General features: G+C 35.2%; 2 protein-coding genes across 3 annotated transcripts in view; both read right to left on the bottom strand.

The window, feature by feature from the left end:
* LOC128246730 (rap1 GTPase-activating protein 1-like) overlaps nt 1-20,913 on the bottom strand; it is a 171,996-nt gene that overhangs the window by 148,984 nt on the left and 2,099 nt on the right. The gene's annotated exons all lie outside the window — the stretch shown is intronic.
* LOC128246732 (uncharacterized) lies at nt 9,357-10,761 on the bottom strand. Its single transcript, XM_052965122.1, has 2 exons — nt 10,190-10,761; nt 9,357-9,982 (listed from the first exon to the last, which is right to left on the bottom strand). The coding sequence occupies exons 1-2, from the start codon at nt 10,729-10,731 to the stop codon at nt 9,448-9,450; spliced, it is 1,077 nt and encodes a 358-aa protein (XP_052821082.1). The 5' UTR covers nt 10,732-10,761; the 3' UTR covers nt 9,357-9,447.

A 20,913-nucleotide genomic window follows, 5' to 3' on the forward strand; every position in this document is an offset into this window, starting at 1 on the left:
TAAACGTAATCAATTTTGCATCTGGAGCAAATGCAATTTTTCGGCCAGTAAACTTCTTGATAACTTGCAAAGAAAAGATTTGACCAGCTTATTATGTATTATGTTTTGATCGCTGATTGATCAACAAACAGCCCCTTTCAGTTGCAAGCAGTCATGGAATTTTAGATTTGCTGACTTATTCAATGATCGATCTTAACCAGTTTCAAGCCTTTTACCATATTAACATATTTGCGATTGATAGGTGGCAATATGTTGCCGTTCAATCACTGACAAGTTGCAAAACCAATTGTTGATTGATTGGTATTCAAACCTTATATAATTCCAAATATGGGCAGAAATGGTTATGCACCAGTCAATTGTAACTACGCCCCCCCGCCCAGGTCCGGGGAATAGCGGAGACTTTGACTTTCGGCTAAAATCTCCGCCCTGCGGGGACGAACAGATGATAAAATCCCTGCCAAATGCCCCAGCACCCCAGGGACCCTAGGTAAGGCCCATTCCCAGCTATATTTAAAGTGAAGACAAAACCACCGCATTCAACCGGCACTGCGGGACCACCTGAAAGGTAAAAACAAGGCCCATTTCCCCGGCTATCCCCGGTATACCCCCGGACCTGGGGGTGTGTGGTTACAATTGACTGGTTCATTACAGCAGTATCACTGGTGAACAGTCTGTTGCTAATGAAATCAGTCACACAAAAGGCGAGATCAGGGTTGAAATGTAATGCACCAGTGTTTGCACAAAAAATAGCGGGGAATTAACCTTACCTTAGGTCCCTAGGGTGTGGGGGCATTTGGCGGGGATTTTACCAGCAGTTTGTCCCCGCATGATGGGGATTTTACCCGGGGTTGGCTGGACCGAAATCAAAGTCCCCACTATTCCCCACACCTGGGCGGGCCGTGGTTAGAATTGACTGGTGCATAAGTATGACCGGAGCTTTCGGTATCTATGCAGCAATCTCTTAACACTTCAATGAAAATCATCACAGATAAGACTAGCTCAAAATCCGACATCTGTACAGCATCAAATGTAAAAAAAACCCTCTTAAACAACACAAGTGTTTTGTCAATTCACAATGACTGCAAGTATTTCCATTGTACACTGTAAAATGTTTATTTTGCGCGAGAGTTAAATATTTGCATGCTTTCACGAGTAAGTAAATTCTAAGACTTGACTTCAAAATCAAGCCAAATATACATTTACTGATATTAGCAAATGACTTAATTAATAGTATTTTCCATAAATTTAACTTTGTGAAAGTGGCCCCAACCTTAAAATCATGAAAACAAGAACTAGTGAAATAAAAAGGCAATCGACAAAATAAAAGCGATCTACAGTACGCAAGCAAATGTCTTGAAATTTCTTGGTAAAGCAGCTGTCATATTTTCCAGCTCATAAATTCACTAAACTGACAGGGGCAATATTATGTTGGCATAACAAGATGAAAAAAAAGATTGTGAAAATATACAGATTATAATCAACTTGGAAGTTTTTTTCTCATGGTTGCCGCTGTCTGTTTTCTCAATGAACTGGAGTCAAAACCTTGTAATTGAGATTATGGTTGTCTGTTGTTTTTATATGCACATGCCAAGAAACACAGGCAGCAATATACATTTGCAGATTTTAAAGAGACCCCGTCATGTCTTGGCACCAAAATAAGTAATGCATCTGTAAATACATGATATAAATATTTAATTCACTTTTAAATATGGAAATTGCAGAAATAAATAAATTAATTTTAAAGTACAAACAAGAGCTGTCAGTAGACAGCGTGCTCGACTATTCTCAGTGATTGACAATATGAAATAAATTTGAGGTGGTACGCCAACTTAAACGTAAATTCTAAGTTGAAAAAGAGGTATTATATTCTGTCAAAATGCTTGATACAGTGACCTCCTCCTGTGTACAGGTTAGGGCCATGATGGTGAACAAGCGTGCAAAGTTTCAAAGCCAGATGTCAATGGACTATGAAAATATTTGAGGTGGTACGCAAACTTTAACGTAAGTGGTTATGCTGACGCCGACGCTGACGCTTGGGTGACTAGGATAGCTCTCCTTATTCTTCGAATAGTCAAGCTAAAAATAACATGGTTGTAGTGAGGAGCAAACCCATGCCTGTTTAGTCAAGAAGAAAATAAAGAACTGATTCCTTAACCACTCGCCCACAGAGTCTCGTAATAAGACTAGTAATTAGTTAAAGAAAATTTAAATCTTAATGGAAGCATTGGTAGCATCATGTGATAATGTCAACCAACCAATCAACAAGCTACAGCCTTTTGTCAAACAGCGTTTAGTAACACATTTCAAAATTTTGGACTTCAAAGACAATATTTCAGCATATTTCAGCATTTGTTCAAGGGTTCCAGCAGTCAGTATCTTAAACCCTAGAATTATTTGGCACACTTTATTTTGTAATAATAATAAAAATCCGTAAAAAGTGCATTTTACAAACCATATGAACGAGTTCCTTTAAGCTCACTATCACATTGGGAATCAATTATTAGTTAATACAAGACATTAATAGGTCCCCAAAAATAATTTGGTTCGAGTTACCTGACCGAACCTATGAAAAACAGTAATGTTTTTATAGTCAGTTGGTTTTTAATATGTAGTTTAAAACCTTTAAACAATTACTTATGCACCTGTCAATTGTAACCAAGGTCCCCAAGGTCTGGGTGTATACCTGGGATAGTAAGGAAAGTGGCCCTGCAATGGTGGTGGTTTTGTTTTCACCCCCAAAATAGCGGGGGGGGGGATGACCCTTACCAGGGTCCCTGGGGTGCGGGGGCATTTGGTGGGGATTTTAGCAGCGGTTTGTCTCTGCTGGGTGGGGATTTTACCTGGGCTTGCCTTGACGTTAGGTCCAAGTCCCAGCTATTTCCTGGACCCTGGGGTGCCATGGTTACAACATGTACAATTGACTGGTGCATTAGTATGCAGAAAATTACTTTAACCCAATTCTACAATAATGACAATAATATTCTTACACTACCTGTTTTTGAAAAGGAATAAACCATAACCAAACCATTTTCAAGTTTTTGGCCTATGAGGGAAAAGAGGTCGAACAACCATTTAGCTGTATATGTCACATTATCTCTCACCTCCCCCCCCACCCTCAACCCCCATCCCCCACTACCCCACATCACCCTTAAAATGAACAATGTTTTTACCATTTTAACCTTCCGTCCACAAAATAGTTCAGATAAGATGTTGTTTTTTTGCAAAAATTGTCATTATGCACGTGCAAAGAAATGCTTGTTTCATTAACCAGATTAGTTGGAAAGTTTATTGTTAAACCTGTTTGGTTAGCGCAACTGCAAATTGCTTCCGACTCAGTAGTCTCCCTTTTCGATAGGATCGATTAGGTTGGTAGTGTCTGTTTATCATATGGTAACGAAACTATTAAAGTAAGTTCATTTTGAATCGAAAACAACACATTCATTTATCTTTGGTAAATTACATAAAAAAAACAATGTGGAAGTCATACACCCTAACATAAATGTTGTTCGTAGAAATTGAATGTTTACGTCAGCCAAAAAGGAATAATATCATAAATATTGAAAGGACCCTTTTTTGTTTATCCCGCTAATGTATCTGAAAACACTTATGCTATAACCTTTAAACTCTATGTAACGAAGTTGAAGAAAAAATATTAAAGTATAAAAAAGTGAGGTTGAAGTGAGGAGCGAATCCAAAGCGACGGTAGAATCAAGAGAAAAAATAGGCCACTCCGCTCGGCCACAAGGACAGATTCAATAACTGATGTATATTTTAACTTATCATGATCGAATACATTGGAAACATTACGTAAAGATATCCATCAGTCAATCACGCTACAAAAAAATGCTTAAATGCATACTAACGGTATTCAAAATTGTGGTCTTCAAAGACAATATTTGAGAGAATATCAACGTTTGTTGAAGGGATTCAGTTGTCAATATCTGAGTTCTGACACACCTTATGATTTGCCACACTTAATTTCCTATTTTTTATTTCTTTGGTTAAAAGTGCATTTGACAACCCATGAAAAGTGCCTTTAAGAATTGCCTGTTTTAGTTGAGTTTGGCAACGATTGGTAGCAAATATATTTCTTCTTCTACGAACAAACTGTGCGAGAAATATTTATAGTAAAAACATCATTCTGGCAGAATGCAACAGAATTCAAAGATAAATACGTCAGGTAGAATCCAATATACAATGAAAATGTCAATTCTAGTCAGCAAATGTAAAGTACCCCACTGTTTGATTGAGATGTACAAGAAAGAGGCATTTATTTCGTGGGAAATACCTTTCTTCGTTTACCTTCGTCATTAGTTAGATATAATTAGCTCAGCTCGGTTGAAGTTATCTCTCCAACTTTCGGCTTATATATTTCTGGAGACTATTTCCATGATGCTAGTGTCCTTTTTAAGAGGCCTGACGTCACATTCCTATTATCACGCATCCGTGTCTTTACAGATAGACACAGCGTATTGTATATAATATTATGTAAGTTTTGGCATTCCTACATATGCCCAAATGTGAAGACAACTTGTGTCCATGTTCGTAATATACTTTAATTTTTGTCTATAGCGAGTTGGAGGAGTATACTAAATGTTCTTTTGGAAAAGCCCATTAGCCTAAAATTCAACCAACATCCTTTGTTGGATGTCACACAAGTCATAACAATGTCAACAGGTAACACCCTGCACCTCGATCTTAAAATTCCCTTTTACGGACAGAATATAAATCAAAAGATGGAAACAAAAGGTCCAAACTAAGTCAGGTTTTGACCAAGATCTTAATATCATTAAAGATGTTATATGATCGCGAAAACGTTGCCATACCAGAGGTGGCTCCAAGATTTGACGTAAGAAGGCCGCATTCAAGGTGTTCCATGAAATAACTGGCAACTCGGAGTCTAAATGGTGTATTTTGGTGTAATATATATATATATATACATTTTTACAATTTTGACTTGGAAAGGTAACTGGTTCATATTCTCACTGGGTCGGTTAGTGCAGACATCGAAGACTTATACATACATTCAACGTCAATGCAACAGTCTACCGACGTAATATTTTATAATTAGCACAGAGGCTTGTAACCCAAACTGTGAATATACTTTTCACAAGAATGGACATTTCCGAGAAAAATACGTGTTTTTAGCCATTTTTTCTACGTTCAACTTGCTAGTACGTGTAGTGGAGTTCAAAACAGCCAAAGGAAAGAAAATCGATGGAAACATTATTTTGGTGGAATGCAAATATATTCATAGGGAATGTAAAGTACGACAAATGGAATCCAGTAGACAATGGAAATGTCAGTTCTAGTCAACGTAGGCAAATGCACCCGACCGTTTGATTGATCGGTGCAAAGAGGGACTAAGGTTTATTGTGGGTATATAAACATTTATCCCAGATGTGAACTCAAAACTGATAAGCTGAACTATAAACTGTCAGCGTATAAAAAGTAATAAAAACACCCTATTTAAAGTCACAAATATCACGGTAGTGTCAACAGGTAACACCCGCAACTCACTCTTAAATCTTAAATCCCTTTTCGGTCAGAATATAAATTAATTGAAACAAAATGTCAAGCAACATTTAGGTCAGTTTCGACAAACTCCTCAATATCATTAATTATGGCATATGACCGTAGGTAAACGCACTAATTTACCTAAATTCAAAATCAAATAAATGCATAAACCTATCAACGTCATCATTTTAAATCGGTACAACAGCATGTAACACAAGATATGAATTTACTTTTCACAAGGGTAGACAAATCTCAAGCAATAATACGTTTTATCACTATTTTTACGTTTCAGTTGCTAATAAAGAGGGTATCAAATGTAATCTTTATATATATAATCAAAAGAAACTAGTCCCCTGAAAACAATTTTGTAGGAATGCAATAATATTCACGACTTGCGACAGACGGAATCCACTAGACAATGAAAATGTCAGTTCTAGTCAACGAAGGAAAATTTCACAACCGTTTGATTGATTGGTGCAGCAATGGTCTATGGTTTATTGTGGGTATATAAACATTTATCCCATTGAAATCAAAACTAATAAGCTGAAATATAAGCTGTCAGCGAATAACTAGTTATAAAAATCATGTTTAAAGTCACATAAGTCACGGCAGTGTCAACAGGTAACACGTACCCCGTAACTCACTCTTTAAAATCCCTTTTCAGAATAGAAATTAATTGAAACAAAACGCCAAACTACATATAGATCAGTTTTGACCGACTCTTCAATATCATTAATTATGTCGTATGACTGAAGTTAACGTACATGTATATCTAAATTCAAAATAAAATAAAATAAAGGCTGTGACAACAGTATGTAATACGCCTTTTTCTACTTTCCAGACAGAGAAAAACCTACATATGTACCAACGCCATCATAAACAAACAATACAAAAGCTTGTAAAACAAAATATTAATTTACTTTTCACAAGGATTGACAAATCTCATTTTGTCATCATTTCTACGTTGCATTTTCTAATTAGAGGGTACCGAAATAAATAATCCAACAAAACTAGTCCGCTGAAAACATAATGCTGTAGGAATGCAAATACATTCACAACATACGACAGAAGAATTCCACTAGACAATGAAAATGTCAGTTCTAGTCAACGCAGGCAAATGTACCCAACAGCTTGATTGATTGGTGCAGCGAGGGTCTAGTGCTTATTGTGGGTATATAAACATTAATCCCAGATGTGAAAACAAAACCTATTCGATCCGTTGGCGCATGCATGTCGCGAGGAGGGCACGGGACTCCCTAAAATGACGACTTAAATACGAGTAGGCGGCAGCCGATGGAGCTTCGATAAAACCAGCCATGTGTTCCTTTCAAATTGGCACCGCTCTAGATGTCATTCGGATCTCACAGCATTTTGGCTTTAAATTGAATTCTTTGGCATATACAGTGTATGTATACCACGTGATAAATTGCGTCATAAATCATACGTCGGAACACAACATTTTGTGAATGAAGACTTAAAACAAAGATCAATTCACCATTTTTTTCACTGTTTTAAATTAAACATAGCGCAGTTAACACCACTTACGGAGCCCCGCCTTTGGTCTTTTACCAGAGTTTGATTGAGAGTTTAATTTCGTAAAACAATTCGACAAACCTTTTCACAAAACGGCCGTCTGACGGTGCACTGTCAAAACATTATTTTGAAAACAGGTTTGTCGAAGTGTTTGGTGAAATGTTGCCTTCCGGCGAGCATATATGACGTAATTCATCACGTGGTACATACACACTGATATACCCCACCTACCGCTGGGGGAAATTTCTCCTTTCGGCTTCAAAATCTGTTTAAGTCACACCGGGGGATGTGACGGAATCACGCCATAATGCAACCACTATACGACGCGGACAGACCATTATAAACTCAAAGAAAGGAGAAGTAAACAAACAATCAAAAAGCTAAAATCTAAGCATACGCGAATAATCAATAACAAAAAAATATATAATGTAGTCATAAGATAAACGCAGTGATTGTGATGTGTGTTTTTGTCGCCGATGTCTTAAAACATGTTCTATTTTTAGAATGAATTTATAAAAAACAACAACACCTGTATGCATCCGAAAAAGATTATTTCGAACTACGCAGTAGTTTCCTTCAATCTCGTATATGTTGAATTTTGTCCGTGGTCACCAGCCCGTTCATGTGAATTTTCCACTGTTCTCTTAACTGTAACTCAAAAATTGTTAATACAACAGCAACGGATAGCGTAGATCGATATTAATAATCGTTAATACAACAGCAACGGATAGCGTAGATCGATATCAATAATCGTTAATACACAACAGCAACGGATAGCGTAGATCGATACCAAAAATCGTTCATACAACAGCAAAGGATAGCGTAGATCGATATCAAAAATTGTTAATACAACAGCAACGGATAGCGAAGAACGATATCAATAATCGTTAATACACAACAGCAACGGATAACGTAAATCGATATTAAAAATCGTTAATTAAACAGCAACGGATAGCGTAGATCGATATCAATAATCGTTAATACAACAGCAAAGGATAGCGTAGATCGATACCAAAAATTGTTAATACAACAGCTACGGATAACGTAGATCGATACCAAAAATCGTTAATACAACAGCTACGGATAACGTAGATCGATACCAAAAATTGTTAATACAACAGCAACGGATGGCGTAGATCGATATTAAAAATCGTTAATACAACAGCAACGGATAACGTAGATCGATACCAAAAATTGTTAATACAACAGCAACGGATGGCGTAGATCGATATTAAAAATCGTTAATACAACAGCAACGGATAGCGTAGATCGATACCAAAAAATCGTTAATACAACAGCAAAGGAAAGCGTAGATCGATATTAATAATCGTTAATACAACAGCAACGGATAGCGTAGATCGATATCAAAAATTGTTAATACAACAGCAACGGATAGCGTAGATCGATATAAAAAAATTGTTAATACAACAGCAACGGATAGCATAGATCGGAATCAAAAATTGTTAATACAACAGCAACGGATGGCGAAGATCGATATCAAAAATCGTTAAAACAACAGCAACGGATAGCGAAGATCGATATCAAAAATCGTTAATACAACAGCAACGGATAGCGTAGATCGAAATCAAAAATCGTTAATACAACAGCAACGGATAGCGTAGATCGAAATCAAAAATCGTTAATACAACAGCAAAGAATAGCGTAAATCGATATAAAAAATCCTTATCAATTAATGGTAATCATAATGTAACCGACAAGATGACATTCGACAGTTTCTGTACTGCACGCATCTAAAATTAATGTAGAACTTGTACTATTTAATTTACAGTAACTGTAACTGTAACTATACTGTAATATAATAATAATTAAAGTTATTTCAACGCATTCGTGTGTTCAGGAAATATGATATTACATATATTTCAAACGTTTCATTGGTAAGATTTGGTACTTATGATAACGACATGAACGCATATGTTTGATCGGGAAATGTACAATATGATATTTCAGATATTTCAAAAATCTCATTGGTAAAAACGGGCACTTATGATAACGATATCAACAACTTTGTTCAGGAAATACGGTATTTTTGATATAGTAAAAACTGGCACTTATGAAAACGTTAACTGTGATTTTTTGACATATGCACATTATCACCTTCCCAACTGCTAATATATTGAGCTAAATTTATGCGTGTCCAATGGGACTGGGTACGAGCATACCTTTTTCATGAAGCATTGTACCTATGTACAATTAGGGAAGTTTTATGTTTAAAAAGAGAACACAATTAAAGACACGTTGACAACATCAGACACAGGAAATACCAAACATTTTATTTCAACGCCGCATATTATCTATTTCAAATAACATAAATGTACCGACTGAATTCAAGAGTTAAATAAAGTTTTCTTTGATGCACTGACTTAATATAATTCTACATCAGAGTTCAGTTGATTCTTCGTTATTTATCATCTCTAAAAAAACTTCCGTTTCGGATTTCGGAGAAAAATGTTGCTTCGTTGATGATGTCATTATCGCTGGCTGAAGGTCGGCGTTTCTTTTGTTCTCCATATGTCGTGGATTGTACATGAATGACCGACTTTTATTTCTAAACACCAGGAGATAAACTACCAAGTTGAGGACACCCCCGAGATTGGTAAATATGACCATGAAGTAGTTCAAATGTTCCGGTATTTCCAAAAGATTGTCCACAAACAGTGACCAAGCGCAAACAAGACCAAAACACCACCATTGAGCTACGAACACCAAGACAAACATTGACATCCTCTTTGCAGCTTTAATATGGCGCTTAACAGCGCTCGCATTTGTGCCGAGGGAGCGAATCATTGCACCGCTGCGAATCCTGATGAAGGTAACGATGTAGAGCACAATGTTGGTAACCAGGATCACTGGTACTGGGATTGTAGTGAGGACCATATTTGCCTTGTGGCCCTTGAAAGCGTCGTTAAAGCATCTGGAAAGTATACGTTCTAACTGTAACCGCGGCATGCTTTTAAACAATCAGCCCGTTAAGCGAGTCTGCTGCTAGTTGTATGTATTTAAAATTGTATCATCTCTAACAAGTTTATATCATTTCATAGCCTGAGATTAATCATCATAAATAGTTTGCTAACCAGTTAAAGTGAACATGAAGTAAAATTAGTTTGAGAATTTGACTTACGCAATTCCCATCGGCCCAAACTGCTCATAAGAGGCTGCAACCGTTGCCCCAAGGATGGAGACCCCAAACGCCCAGATCAGCAAACCGCTGTCATACTTGCCAAACGAAATGTTCTTGCTCAGGAACATCATGACGAAGAGGTTGATAGCCACGAGATTCACGATGAGAATCTGGGCAACAACAAAGAGCGTCATGACAAATCCGTAAAAGACACATAGCTCTTTGGGTCTCACGTGGGCCAACGTGAACAAGACCTGTAGATGGTTCATCAAGTTAGAGGCACTGAATAGCCCATCGCAGGTTGAAATGTAGACGACAAGCCTCTCTCCTTTAGACCACTCAGTGAAAAACTCACCAACCTTGCGATCCTTAAAGGACAAAACTATGGTTGCCAATGCGCAGATGACACTCGCGATTAAGCATACAATTGCCGGTATGTGTATGTAGTAAAACATTCCAGTAGCCAACCCGTAAACGGGGAACTCGTATCCACTTTTGAACAGAAACATATCTGGCTCTGTCGTGTTATTTGGCACCATCATTTTATAGCGCTTCACTGAAGCTTAATTTATGTAAACATCACTTGTCAGTGGCGGGAACCAAAATGAATACTCTAACTGTTATGTACTTCTATACTTTCCAGAAGTGTAAATAATGTGATATTTTGCATATCGGGTGTGCTTATAGAAACTATAGAAGTATTAGTAGCAATCCCTGTTTTGCAAACTGTGAACATAACTTAGAAAGTCATGTAGTGCGTTGTGGTATTCTCGACATTTGAGTTAATACAGTCATGTATTGAGCAAAAATACAGTGGACCGTTAGGGGAAAGCTCAGTAGACAAACCTCTATTGGCAGCTTGTTTATGGCACAACTATTGAAGTCTGACAGTCCACACACACAGTAACAAACTTAAAATTCATACACCTTACAATATATTTGACACCGCAATACACATGTATGCTTGAAATTTTGCGAAATTAATGGCAAACCAGACAACACCATAAGTAGAAGAGTGTTTAATCGTTTTGTTTTGATCGAATTGTAATAAGCACCTTTATACACATTTTGTTGTTGGAGTTTCTGATTATGACCTTTTATCATTTTTGCTAAGTTTATTGTTGCTGTGATCTGGTCACCTAAATTGTTATGGATCTGGGAGTTGGATTTGTTATTGGTCCCAGGTTTAAACGTATTTGGGGGCTTCGACCAATAACAAATCCTACTCCCAGTTTTGGGAAACACTTTAATCAGTGAAAACGTTTTGAGATAATGAAAAACACAACAGATGAAGAAAATAAATTATGTTTAAATATAAAAATTCTAGTGACTAAATACATGTGTATTCTTTGTAATGCATATGATTTGGTATTGGGATCTGGTCTTCCATGTTTCTTATTTTCGTTAACATATTTTTAGAAACCTTTCGTTTATACTGAAAACTACCCGAGTTGTACATCTTACAGAGCTTCTTAACAAAGTTATGATCGTACCCGATCTCTTTTACTAGCATCAGTGCCCGCGAAAGTGGTAATTTGGGCGTTTACACGAAGGGCTTGTTATTAACAGAACAAGGACTCTGAATATGTCAATAAATCACAGTTATCGTTATCAGAATGCCAGTTTTTACCAGATTTTAAAAAGAAATTATTTTGTGTTAGTATATACTAACAATTATTAAGTTGTTTTGTGTAAAACATTTTATTGTATAAAAAATCCTGACTGGACCACTCACTGTTTATATGGACCAGTCACTGATTATATGGACCACTCACTGTTTATATGGACCACTCACTGGTTATATGGACCAGTCACTGTTTATATGGACCACTCACTGTTTATATGGACCAGTCACTGTTTATATGGACAAGTCACTGTTTATATGGACCAGTCACTGTTTATATGGACCACTCACTGTTTATATGGACCACTCACTGGTTATATGGACCAGTCACTGTTTATATGGACCACTGTTTATATGGACCACTCACTGGTTATATGGACCACTCACTGTTTATATGGATCAGTCACTGTTTATATGGACCAGTCACTGTTTATATGGACCAGTCACTGGTTATATGGACCAGTCACTGGTTATATCGACCACTCACTGTTTATATGGACAACTCACTGTTTATATGGACCAGTCACTGTTTATATGGACCACTCACTGTTTATATGGACCAGTCACTGTTTATATGGACCACTGTTTATATGGACCACTCACTGGTTATATGGACCAGTCACTGTTTATATGGACCACTCACTGTTTATATGGACCAGTCACTGTTTATATGGACCACTCACTGTTTATATGGACCACTCACTGTTTATATGGACCAGTCACTGTTTATATGGCCCAGTCACTGTTTATATGGACCAGTCGCTGTTTATATGGACCAGTCACTGTTTATATCTACCGCTTGACCTGATTTAAAGGTTGCTGATTTCTACCACGACAACAAAGCGGCTTGGCGGGGTTTTAGGTGGAAAACCCACTAAATGGAGAGCAAAAGCACGAACTAAATGTGTGGCAGCTTTTCTCCTTTGAGTTGGCGAATACTTATTACGTATTTTCGCCCTTTGCGGTAGGCATGCATGTAAACCTTTCATCCCTTCTAGATTCATGTGCGATATACGTGTGTATCTGCAAATGCAATCGTTTGTGCATATCTACTGAAAGGCGAAAATGCGAAAACACAAACTGGCAGAAACCAGACACCCACTTTGGAGATCTTTGATGAATGAACATTTAGAAATATCAATCGGTTTTTGGAAATAGCTATGATATCAGTATACGTATGCATTTGCATATGCAATCGTTTGCGCTTTTCTACCGAAAGGCGAAAAGGCGGAAACACAAACTGGCAGAAACCATACACCCACTTTGGGGAGCTTTGATGAATGAACATTAAGAAATATCAAACGGGTTTTCGGAACAGCTATGATATAAGTATATTTCATATGTTTCCAGTGCGAATGGAATCATTTTAGAAATTTTGGAGCCGAATTGCGTTTTCAATCTTTCGAAAAACAGCACTTATTTTAAATGGCGCAAATTCCCCTGTCTGCGGTTCTCAAATGTTCTCACTGTAAACAGAGCTACAATTCAAATCTAAATTCTGTTTGATATTTGTAAATGAAGTTTTAAAGAACACGTTCAAAAATTAAAATCAGGTCTTAAAATATAAAGAAAAAAAAGTACAGGAAATGCCTAAGAAATTGGATATAACGTACTCAATATTTCCATACTAAAAATGGTTCCGACCAACAGATATATTTGCATGAAGCTTTCCATGTTACGAACTATGTGGACATATCTAGCTCATGTGACAACTATGCCACGGACACCTGGGAACGTGATGAGTGTTGTGCAATATATAAGAAAATATTCAATGCCACGGACACCTGGGAACGTGATGAGTGTTGTGCAATATATAAGAAAATATTCAATGCCACGGACACCTGGGAACGTGATGAGTGTTGTGCAATATATAAGAAAATATTCAATGCCACGGACACCTGGGAACGTGATGAGTGTTGTGCAATATATAAGAAAATATTCAAAATAACAGTAGAACTTGTTTCCATTAGATAGTGAGAAATTAGAAAGTTTAAGTTTAAGTTTACAAACTTGAAAAAAAACACGTCTACTTTTCGCTTTCATGCTGTACAGTAATAAGAATCATTTTTAGATAGGCGTAATTTAACCTGCTTTTTTCTTGAAAACAGACAAATAAACCCGCCATCGCAAACACGTCCATTCATAATTTCATAATTTACTAAACTCTATTTGGTATTGATTGGTATTTGATACAGTCATGTATATTCTTTACTTAACTTACTTATACTACAGTCAAAACCCGTTGGCTCGATTTCGCTTGGCTCGATTTCCTCGTTGGCTCGAACTTTATCTAAAGGACCGGTTTTTTGGCCGGTCCCTAGGATATCCAGCAAACGGGTTTCGACTGTATTATCTTTTCTTTGTATTTAGGCCATGCATCGTTCTGACCATACTGACTATTTATATATATATGATTACATTTATCATATTTTGTCAAGACACTGTTATATAACATGTTTACGACAATAAACATTTCTGTCTGTCTGTCTGGTATTTTTGTGTGGGCCACAGTGTTTTTTAAATTTTCACTTTCTTAAAGTGACACTCTTATTCAAAATCAATACATACACATGTATAACAAACTTCAATTTTGACTGATAAACCTTTAACTACTGGCTAGATAATGCATTTATGGAAAATATTAATTACTGATAACAAGATTGTAACCGTGTATTCAATAGCAGAAAGGGCAATTTTTTTTTTAAATGATTGGTGAATGCTAAAAGATTTACTGTGATCTACTATAGTCTCATAAGGTAGAAATACCATGTGAAATGCTTATTTCTTTCTAATTAAACTCAGTATCCTTCATAAGAACCATTGTTTTTTTTACATTTATTCATCCTATTTAAAATATCAAAACAATATTATTATTTGTGGTAAATCTGATCTGGGAGTAAGAGTGCATCTTTAATTTTGCGTGGATTGGTTTTGAAAAACGCACCAAAAATAGTTTCATAAAGTACTCAGTATATCCCAGTTTATGTTTCCACCAAGGTTTACTTGTTAAACTAGTGCCAGTAGTAAAAGGTAGCATATACTTCGTATTAGCAGTTTCATGTGGCCCATCAATCGACGATATTCATTTTTTCTTTTCATTTTTTTCTGACAAATGCGCCCAAATACACCAAAATTAGTTCAATTTTCACGATATGCAGAAAATAGAGCAGTCAACATTGGCCTGCGACCAAAATATTAATAAGACATAAACTTCTGGGCCTTACAGAGTTTACAAATGAAATTATCCTGTTTGGTCAAAAGCTGTCATTGGCTTCACAGTGATTCAATCGCCTTACCCTGATTGGTCTGAGCTTCTATGACAGGGCTTAAATTTGGCATTCAAAGGCATATAAAATATTGGGGGAGGGGGCGGTCATGCGTGTATTCAAATTCAATACATTTCTGAAAAATATCCGAAAAAATGGTGATAAGTTCAGATATGAACTTAGTTTTGTACATATAAGCTAAACAAACCACTGTGGATGCGTACCAAGTGTTACACGGTCGGTGTGCCGTTACATCATTTTTTTGAAGAAAAGGTAACACTATAAAGAATTTCGTCCATACATAGTAACTTGGGGCCTAGACTGGAAACGATCAAAAGATTCTATAACTGTCATTGCCCAAATTATATTAAGCATTAGCAGGGATATATTTATACATTCATGAAAGGTTTTCAGCCAAGATCAATAAAGAAGCATGGAATGAAATCATGCATTAAGTTGATGTATTTGAAAGATAAGCACATTATCTGTAAGTGGGCAATGAAGCCGTACACGTGTTAGAACATATAATAATAATAATTTTCAAGAGATGTTTCGATTTGAACACCACCATCACCATCACCACAACCAACAACAACAACAACAACACATTTTGGTATCAAATGATTCAGTAATTTACTACCAATGTCACGATTCGTTTCCCTATTATTATAGCATATTGGCAGTTTCCCGGAATGTTTCGTGATCGATAAAACACTATCAGATAGGCTGTAGTTCAATTTGAATGAGTTTCAATCTCAAACCAGGCAAGAATTGAAGTCTTACAAACCAATGAATATTTCAAAAGGGCATTGATCCGCTAATTCCAAATATCGTAATTGCCCTTCTCAATTTGCAATTGAAGTCTCAATTATGCCTTTGAAGTTTGAAATTATTTCACAAAAATGCCCATACGCAATGATGGAGAAAATAAGTTATTATTCCCGTGACTTAAGAGCCAAATATATATAAAGATATTTCTACACGTGGCCAACAAATCAAAACATGATTAATTTGTTGTCTAACATTCGAATAAATCTCTAATTAATCTAACATCGTAAGAAACTAATAAATATGTTATTGTTTGTATCCATAAAAAATGTTCTGCTCTTCTGTTAAAACAATTCGTGTCTAAAACCATGCCTTGCACATGTATGTATTATTTATTTGCTATAAACATGTCTGATATGTTTAATGCAATAAAATATTCAATGGAATTGAATTGTGTACGGTCTTAATGAACAAACTCAATAAAAAGCGCATTCCGTGCTTGACAAAATAGGTCAAACTGTAAATTTTCTATCTTTCATGTTTTTATTTATTTGGAATACATAATTTTCTATCTAACTACAGATATCATTGGTCCTCTGTTCAATCAACATTCTTACACAGTGGCAGGTGCTGATATTGACAAGACGGTGGCCAAGCAGAGATTTGGATGTGATTGTCTGCATGAAATTAATTAGAGACGGCTTCTGTAAATCCTTTTTTCCAATATGAGTATTTATATGAAAAACTACAGAAACAAGCTCAGTAGCCAACAGTTTAAACACAAACCCTGTTTAATGGCACTGGGTAAACGCCAGAGACATAGAAGACAAAAACAAAAATTCACAAACAAAAAACACGGAACAACAGCACAAAACTCCACAATGGAACCTATTTAATACTATATGCTTTTATTTCCAGGTCTCCAGTATATTGTTATGTTATGTTTTGTTATGTTAGGTATGTTTGTTATTCATGTCCGAAAAGAGCCCATTGAGCTAATGTTTCTTGGTATCATATACCCGGCTTAAAAACAAAACAAACATTCTTGATCTTGTACCTTGGTCAATATGACTTCCTGCCGGTGTCACGGTCAGAATTGCAGAAACATCTTAAGATATTTTTAACATATTTTAACGAAGTGTAAAATTTGGAATTGTTATAATTCTTTAAAAAAACTGATGCTTTTAAATGGGGTTTTCGTTTTTAAAAACTTAATTGTCAATAATTTAATTGCAGAATAATAGTTTCCTTCACACTTTTGTTTAACTTGGAGAAATTATTATTCTGCAATTAAATTATTGACAATTAAGGAAAAGGTAACATTTTAACTTCAGATGCTTGTGTTATATGGTCCCAACATCATATTGGATGGCTCACTTGTCAATACTTGTATGTTATTTTGTATAATTAATACGAGCATTTGCATTGTCCTTCTAAGATACCGCAACAATGCATGTTGTACATGCATTTGAGAGAACATATGTGTTAACTTAACTTGAATAAGACACAAAGTGTTTTAAAATTATTGGGTAATAGGTTCTCTAGAATACGGACTAGTGCATGGATAATCGTAAACATTTGCACTGATTTTATGTTAAACTTTCCCAACACCGAATAACCGCAATATTTGAATTATTCAATCTATAAAAAACCCCGAAAAGATGTTTATTGCAGTTCTTAACACTGTTCTGTTCTGTTGTTATGCTAAAAAAGAAATACCATGTGGGACTTGAATTTCACAAATACCGAGACGTTCGTTAACATAATCAGGACAGTCTCCCAGATTTCCTTTTTTCGGGGAATAATAACAAGCAACGACAGACAGGGCAAGACGTATATATTGACGTCAAAAGATTGACCGCAGTTGATAAACTTGGGAGAGATTAATAAGAAATGATTTTTATGAATATATTGAAAGGCTGTTTCAGAATTGACATCGAAATTGTAGATCGAAACCCACTCAAAATTTCACATCCATCCCCCTCCCCCAGAAAAAACACATTTACAATATGAGGGTGTAATATTCATTTTAACATACTAACAGGGTACGACAGCTAATATATATATATATATATGAACTATTTGCAAACTACAATGCAGCAGTGAGATAAATAATTATTTGTAAAATTGACTTATCAACAACTTTTGGAAGATAAGTCATGTTTGTAAAAGTAACATTTGATTAAGTGATTACTGACTGTTTACAATTCCTTAACGTACTATCATACAGTTATAAGGGAATAACTAAGAAGTATACATTTATACATATATGTGTCTTAGGGACCTAGTATTCTAGAAGTGTAAAACCATGATGCTGAGCAATTAATTGTAGAATAGGTAAACTATTCTTAGTTTTGTAATCAATATGCAAAAATAGCAAAACAATGTCATGCTTATTATAAAAAAGGATAGCATCATTAACACTTATACTAACATATAAAAGCATTATAACAAATCAAATTATACTCATTGACATTAATTTAGAAAAGGAGTGTTACTTATATTGAGTCAAATCTCGTCAAATTTGAAAAAAGAGAATGGTAGTTTTAAGCTTGTGCACTGATCACTGATGACAAATATTTTATTATGATAAACCTTAGAAAGTAAAAAATACAAGCAGTTTTTTTTGTCTATCTTAGTCAAATCAATAAATCTCTTTCTGAATTTAAAAAAATAATAATAATAAACTGTTGCTAGGCAACAAAACAAATTATCATTCAGTTTACTTGCCATCAGCTAGAACTTGAAGTTATGTATAATATAAACCCTGAATTGTGAGTAGGAAATCACTTAATAATGTTCACTTTTGCATCAAAATAAATAATTTCCAATACAAAAATAGAAAGAAATTGTATGAAGAACGTGAAGTAAAATTATTGTATACAAACATATTATTATTAAGAAAATATATTTTCTGATTGAAAACGGTAAGAAACACCAAGTTTTCCATTCCTCTAAAAACAGTCCTCCCTGGTAGCATGTGCTGTTTTAAAGTTCATGGACTTCAAATGTTTAATGTGTTCTTTATACACAATGACAGTATATACAAGTTTAACACGGAAACTATAGACTATAAATATTATTTTAGCTTTGGTGTATCTGAAAACTTCAAAAAGTCAAGATAATAGAGTTTCTAGAAAGTATTTTATATTGAATTAATGTATATTAAAAGGCAATATTTGTATTTTAACAATTTATCATGCAGAAATAGAAATATCTGATTAACATATATCTGTCAAATGCTAATAAAGATCACGGCAATTCACTTGAAAAACAACAACTCATTTATTTACATTGAGGATGATTGTTGATTTCACCTTAAGTGAAAGAAATATATGATGATGTTGTTTTTGTTTTATTTACACGTGTATGACAATATGCGTCACCAAGATGCTCTGGTATAAGTTGCAAATGATAAGCAAGCCATACAATCGCTAATAGATGAACAGATGGTCACCAACATATCCTGATATAAGTCACAAAAAAAACAAGCCATAAGCTAAATCAAAAAGGAAAATAGACGGTGACCAAGATATTCTCGTATAAGTCACCAATAATAACAACCAAGAAACTAAACCGATAAGAACTACAGACATTCAACAATATGCCCTGGTAAAATTTACCAACAGTAGCCGACAGGACAAATTATTACACTGTGATTTATGCCGACCAATTTAGCTAGGATTAGGAGCATTGATTCTTTTGAATAATATGAAAACCATTTTCTCATCATGATGGAGGTTGCGAAACACTACTTGTACGTGTACATGTAACCTATTTTAGCACTACATTCAAAAAACTAGGTGAACATTGTATTAGTTTGGAATACAGTGTGATTTATGCAAGTATCTATAAATACAACTTGAAAGTGAAGTTTTGCAATCGATAATAAACCTTATTGCAACTTGTACATAAATATCAAATATGGTTATATTAACAAGTACGCGTACACGTTGTATTTGACAATATCTCTTTTATCGGGTATATTGAAAAAAACAACACTATTAGAATAGTTCCTTCATTATAAAAGGTGAAGGTTAAAACCCTATTTGCAAAAATCGTGAAATCTGTTCGATTGGATAATTGACTGACTTTTGATAATTACAATAGACACTATTTGCTACGCGACTTACAAATCATGTTAACCAATATGTTAACCAATGTTAACATAAACGTTTCGTGGGTTATTTGAGAGGTCTTTATTAGTTCTGATATTCATTGTACTCTACTGAACAAAGGGTGTTTATCACGCCTCGGTTGACACTAACTTTCAACAGTTAACATCATATGCTTTCACCTTGGTATCTGATATTTGTGTAATATATCATTAACAGTAACTAAATAATTTATCAGTAATTAATGTAAAATAATTGGTTACAGTTAGTCACAGTGACTATTTTTTGCTAGTATAATGAAAAGGGGTAAGAGTTAATCAAACATCAAAGTGGAATAACTAAATGCTGACAAACCTCTTAGATATTTCTCCATAAAAAAACTGCGTCTGGGAACGTACAACTTGTACCTATTATCGACAGCAACTTACCTGCAATACGACACATAGGTAATTTGTTTGCAATAATCCGAAGGTAACACCAGCACGTCGAAATTGGCAGGTGCAAAATCAGATTCTCACAGCTATATAGATTTCAGAAATAGTGTGTAGAGTGAGAAGAATAAAAGCATAGGAATAAAGATATTGCGTTTCACGCGCTAGGTTTTGGTAATCAAAATGATTCAGGAATATTCAAAAAGTAAAAAGAGTAGTTGTATGCACCGCTATCATTTTCACGCTCGACCATTACAGTAGTTGCATGTAATGAAAGAAATGACAAGGTCTAATTCCCATTATTTTGAACAAGAGTTGTGTCGTTCAAAATGTCCCATTGAAAAACAGAAACATGTTATTTACCACATTCTCACAATAATTGCAATCTTTTTGTACGATTATAATACGAAACGCACCCAGTTTGTCAGAAAGAAACAGCTGAATATAAAAAGAATGCCTTTGAATTATAAGCATGAGTAAAGTAGATCGTACAAAATAACCGTTCGACAAGATCACTGTA

Source organism: Mya arenaria, chromosome 9, assembly GCF_026914265.1.
Source record: "Mya arenaria isolate MELC-2E11 chromosome 9, ASM2691426v1".
In the NCBI taxonomy this organism is placed as follows: Eukaryota; Metazoa; Mollusca; class Bivalvia; order Myida; family Myidae; genus Mya; species Mya arenaria.

Bases quoted from the DNA above. Each gene is read 5' to 3' on its own strand.
- LOC128246732 (XM_052965122.1), bottom strand. From the start codon at position 10,731: ATGATGGTGCCAAATAACACGACAGAGCCAGATATGTTTCTGTTCAAA. The intron at 9,983-10,189 runs GTAAGTCAAATT...TATACTTTCCAG, and splicing joins TTTGGGCCGATGGGAATTGC to ATGCTTTAACGACGCTTTCA.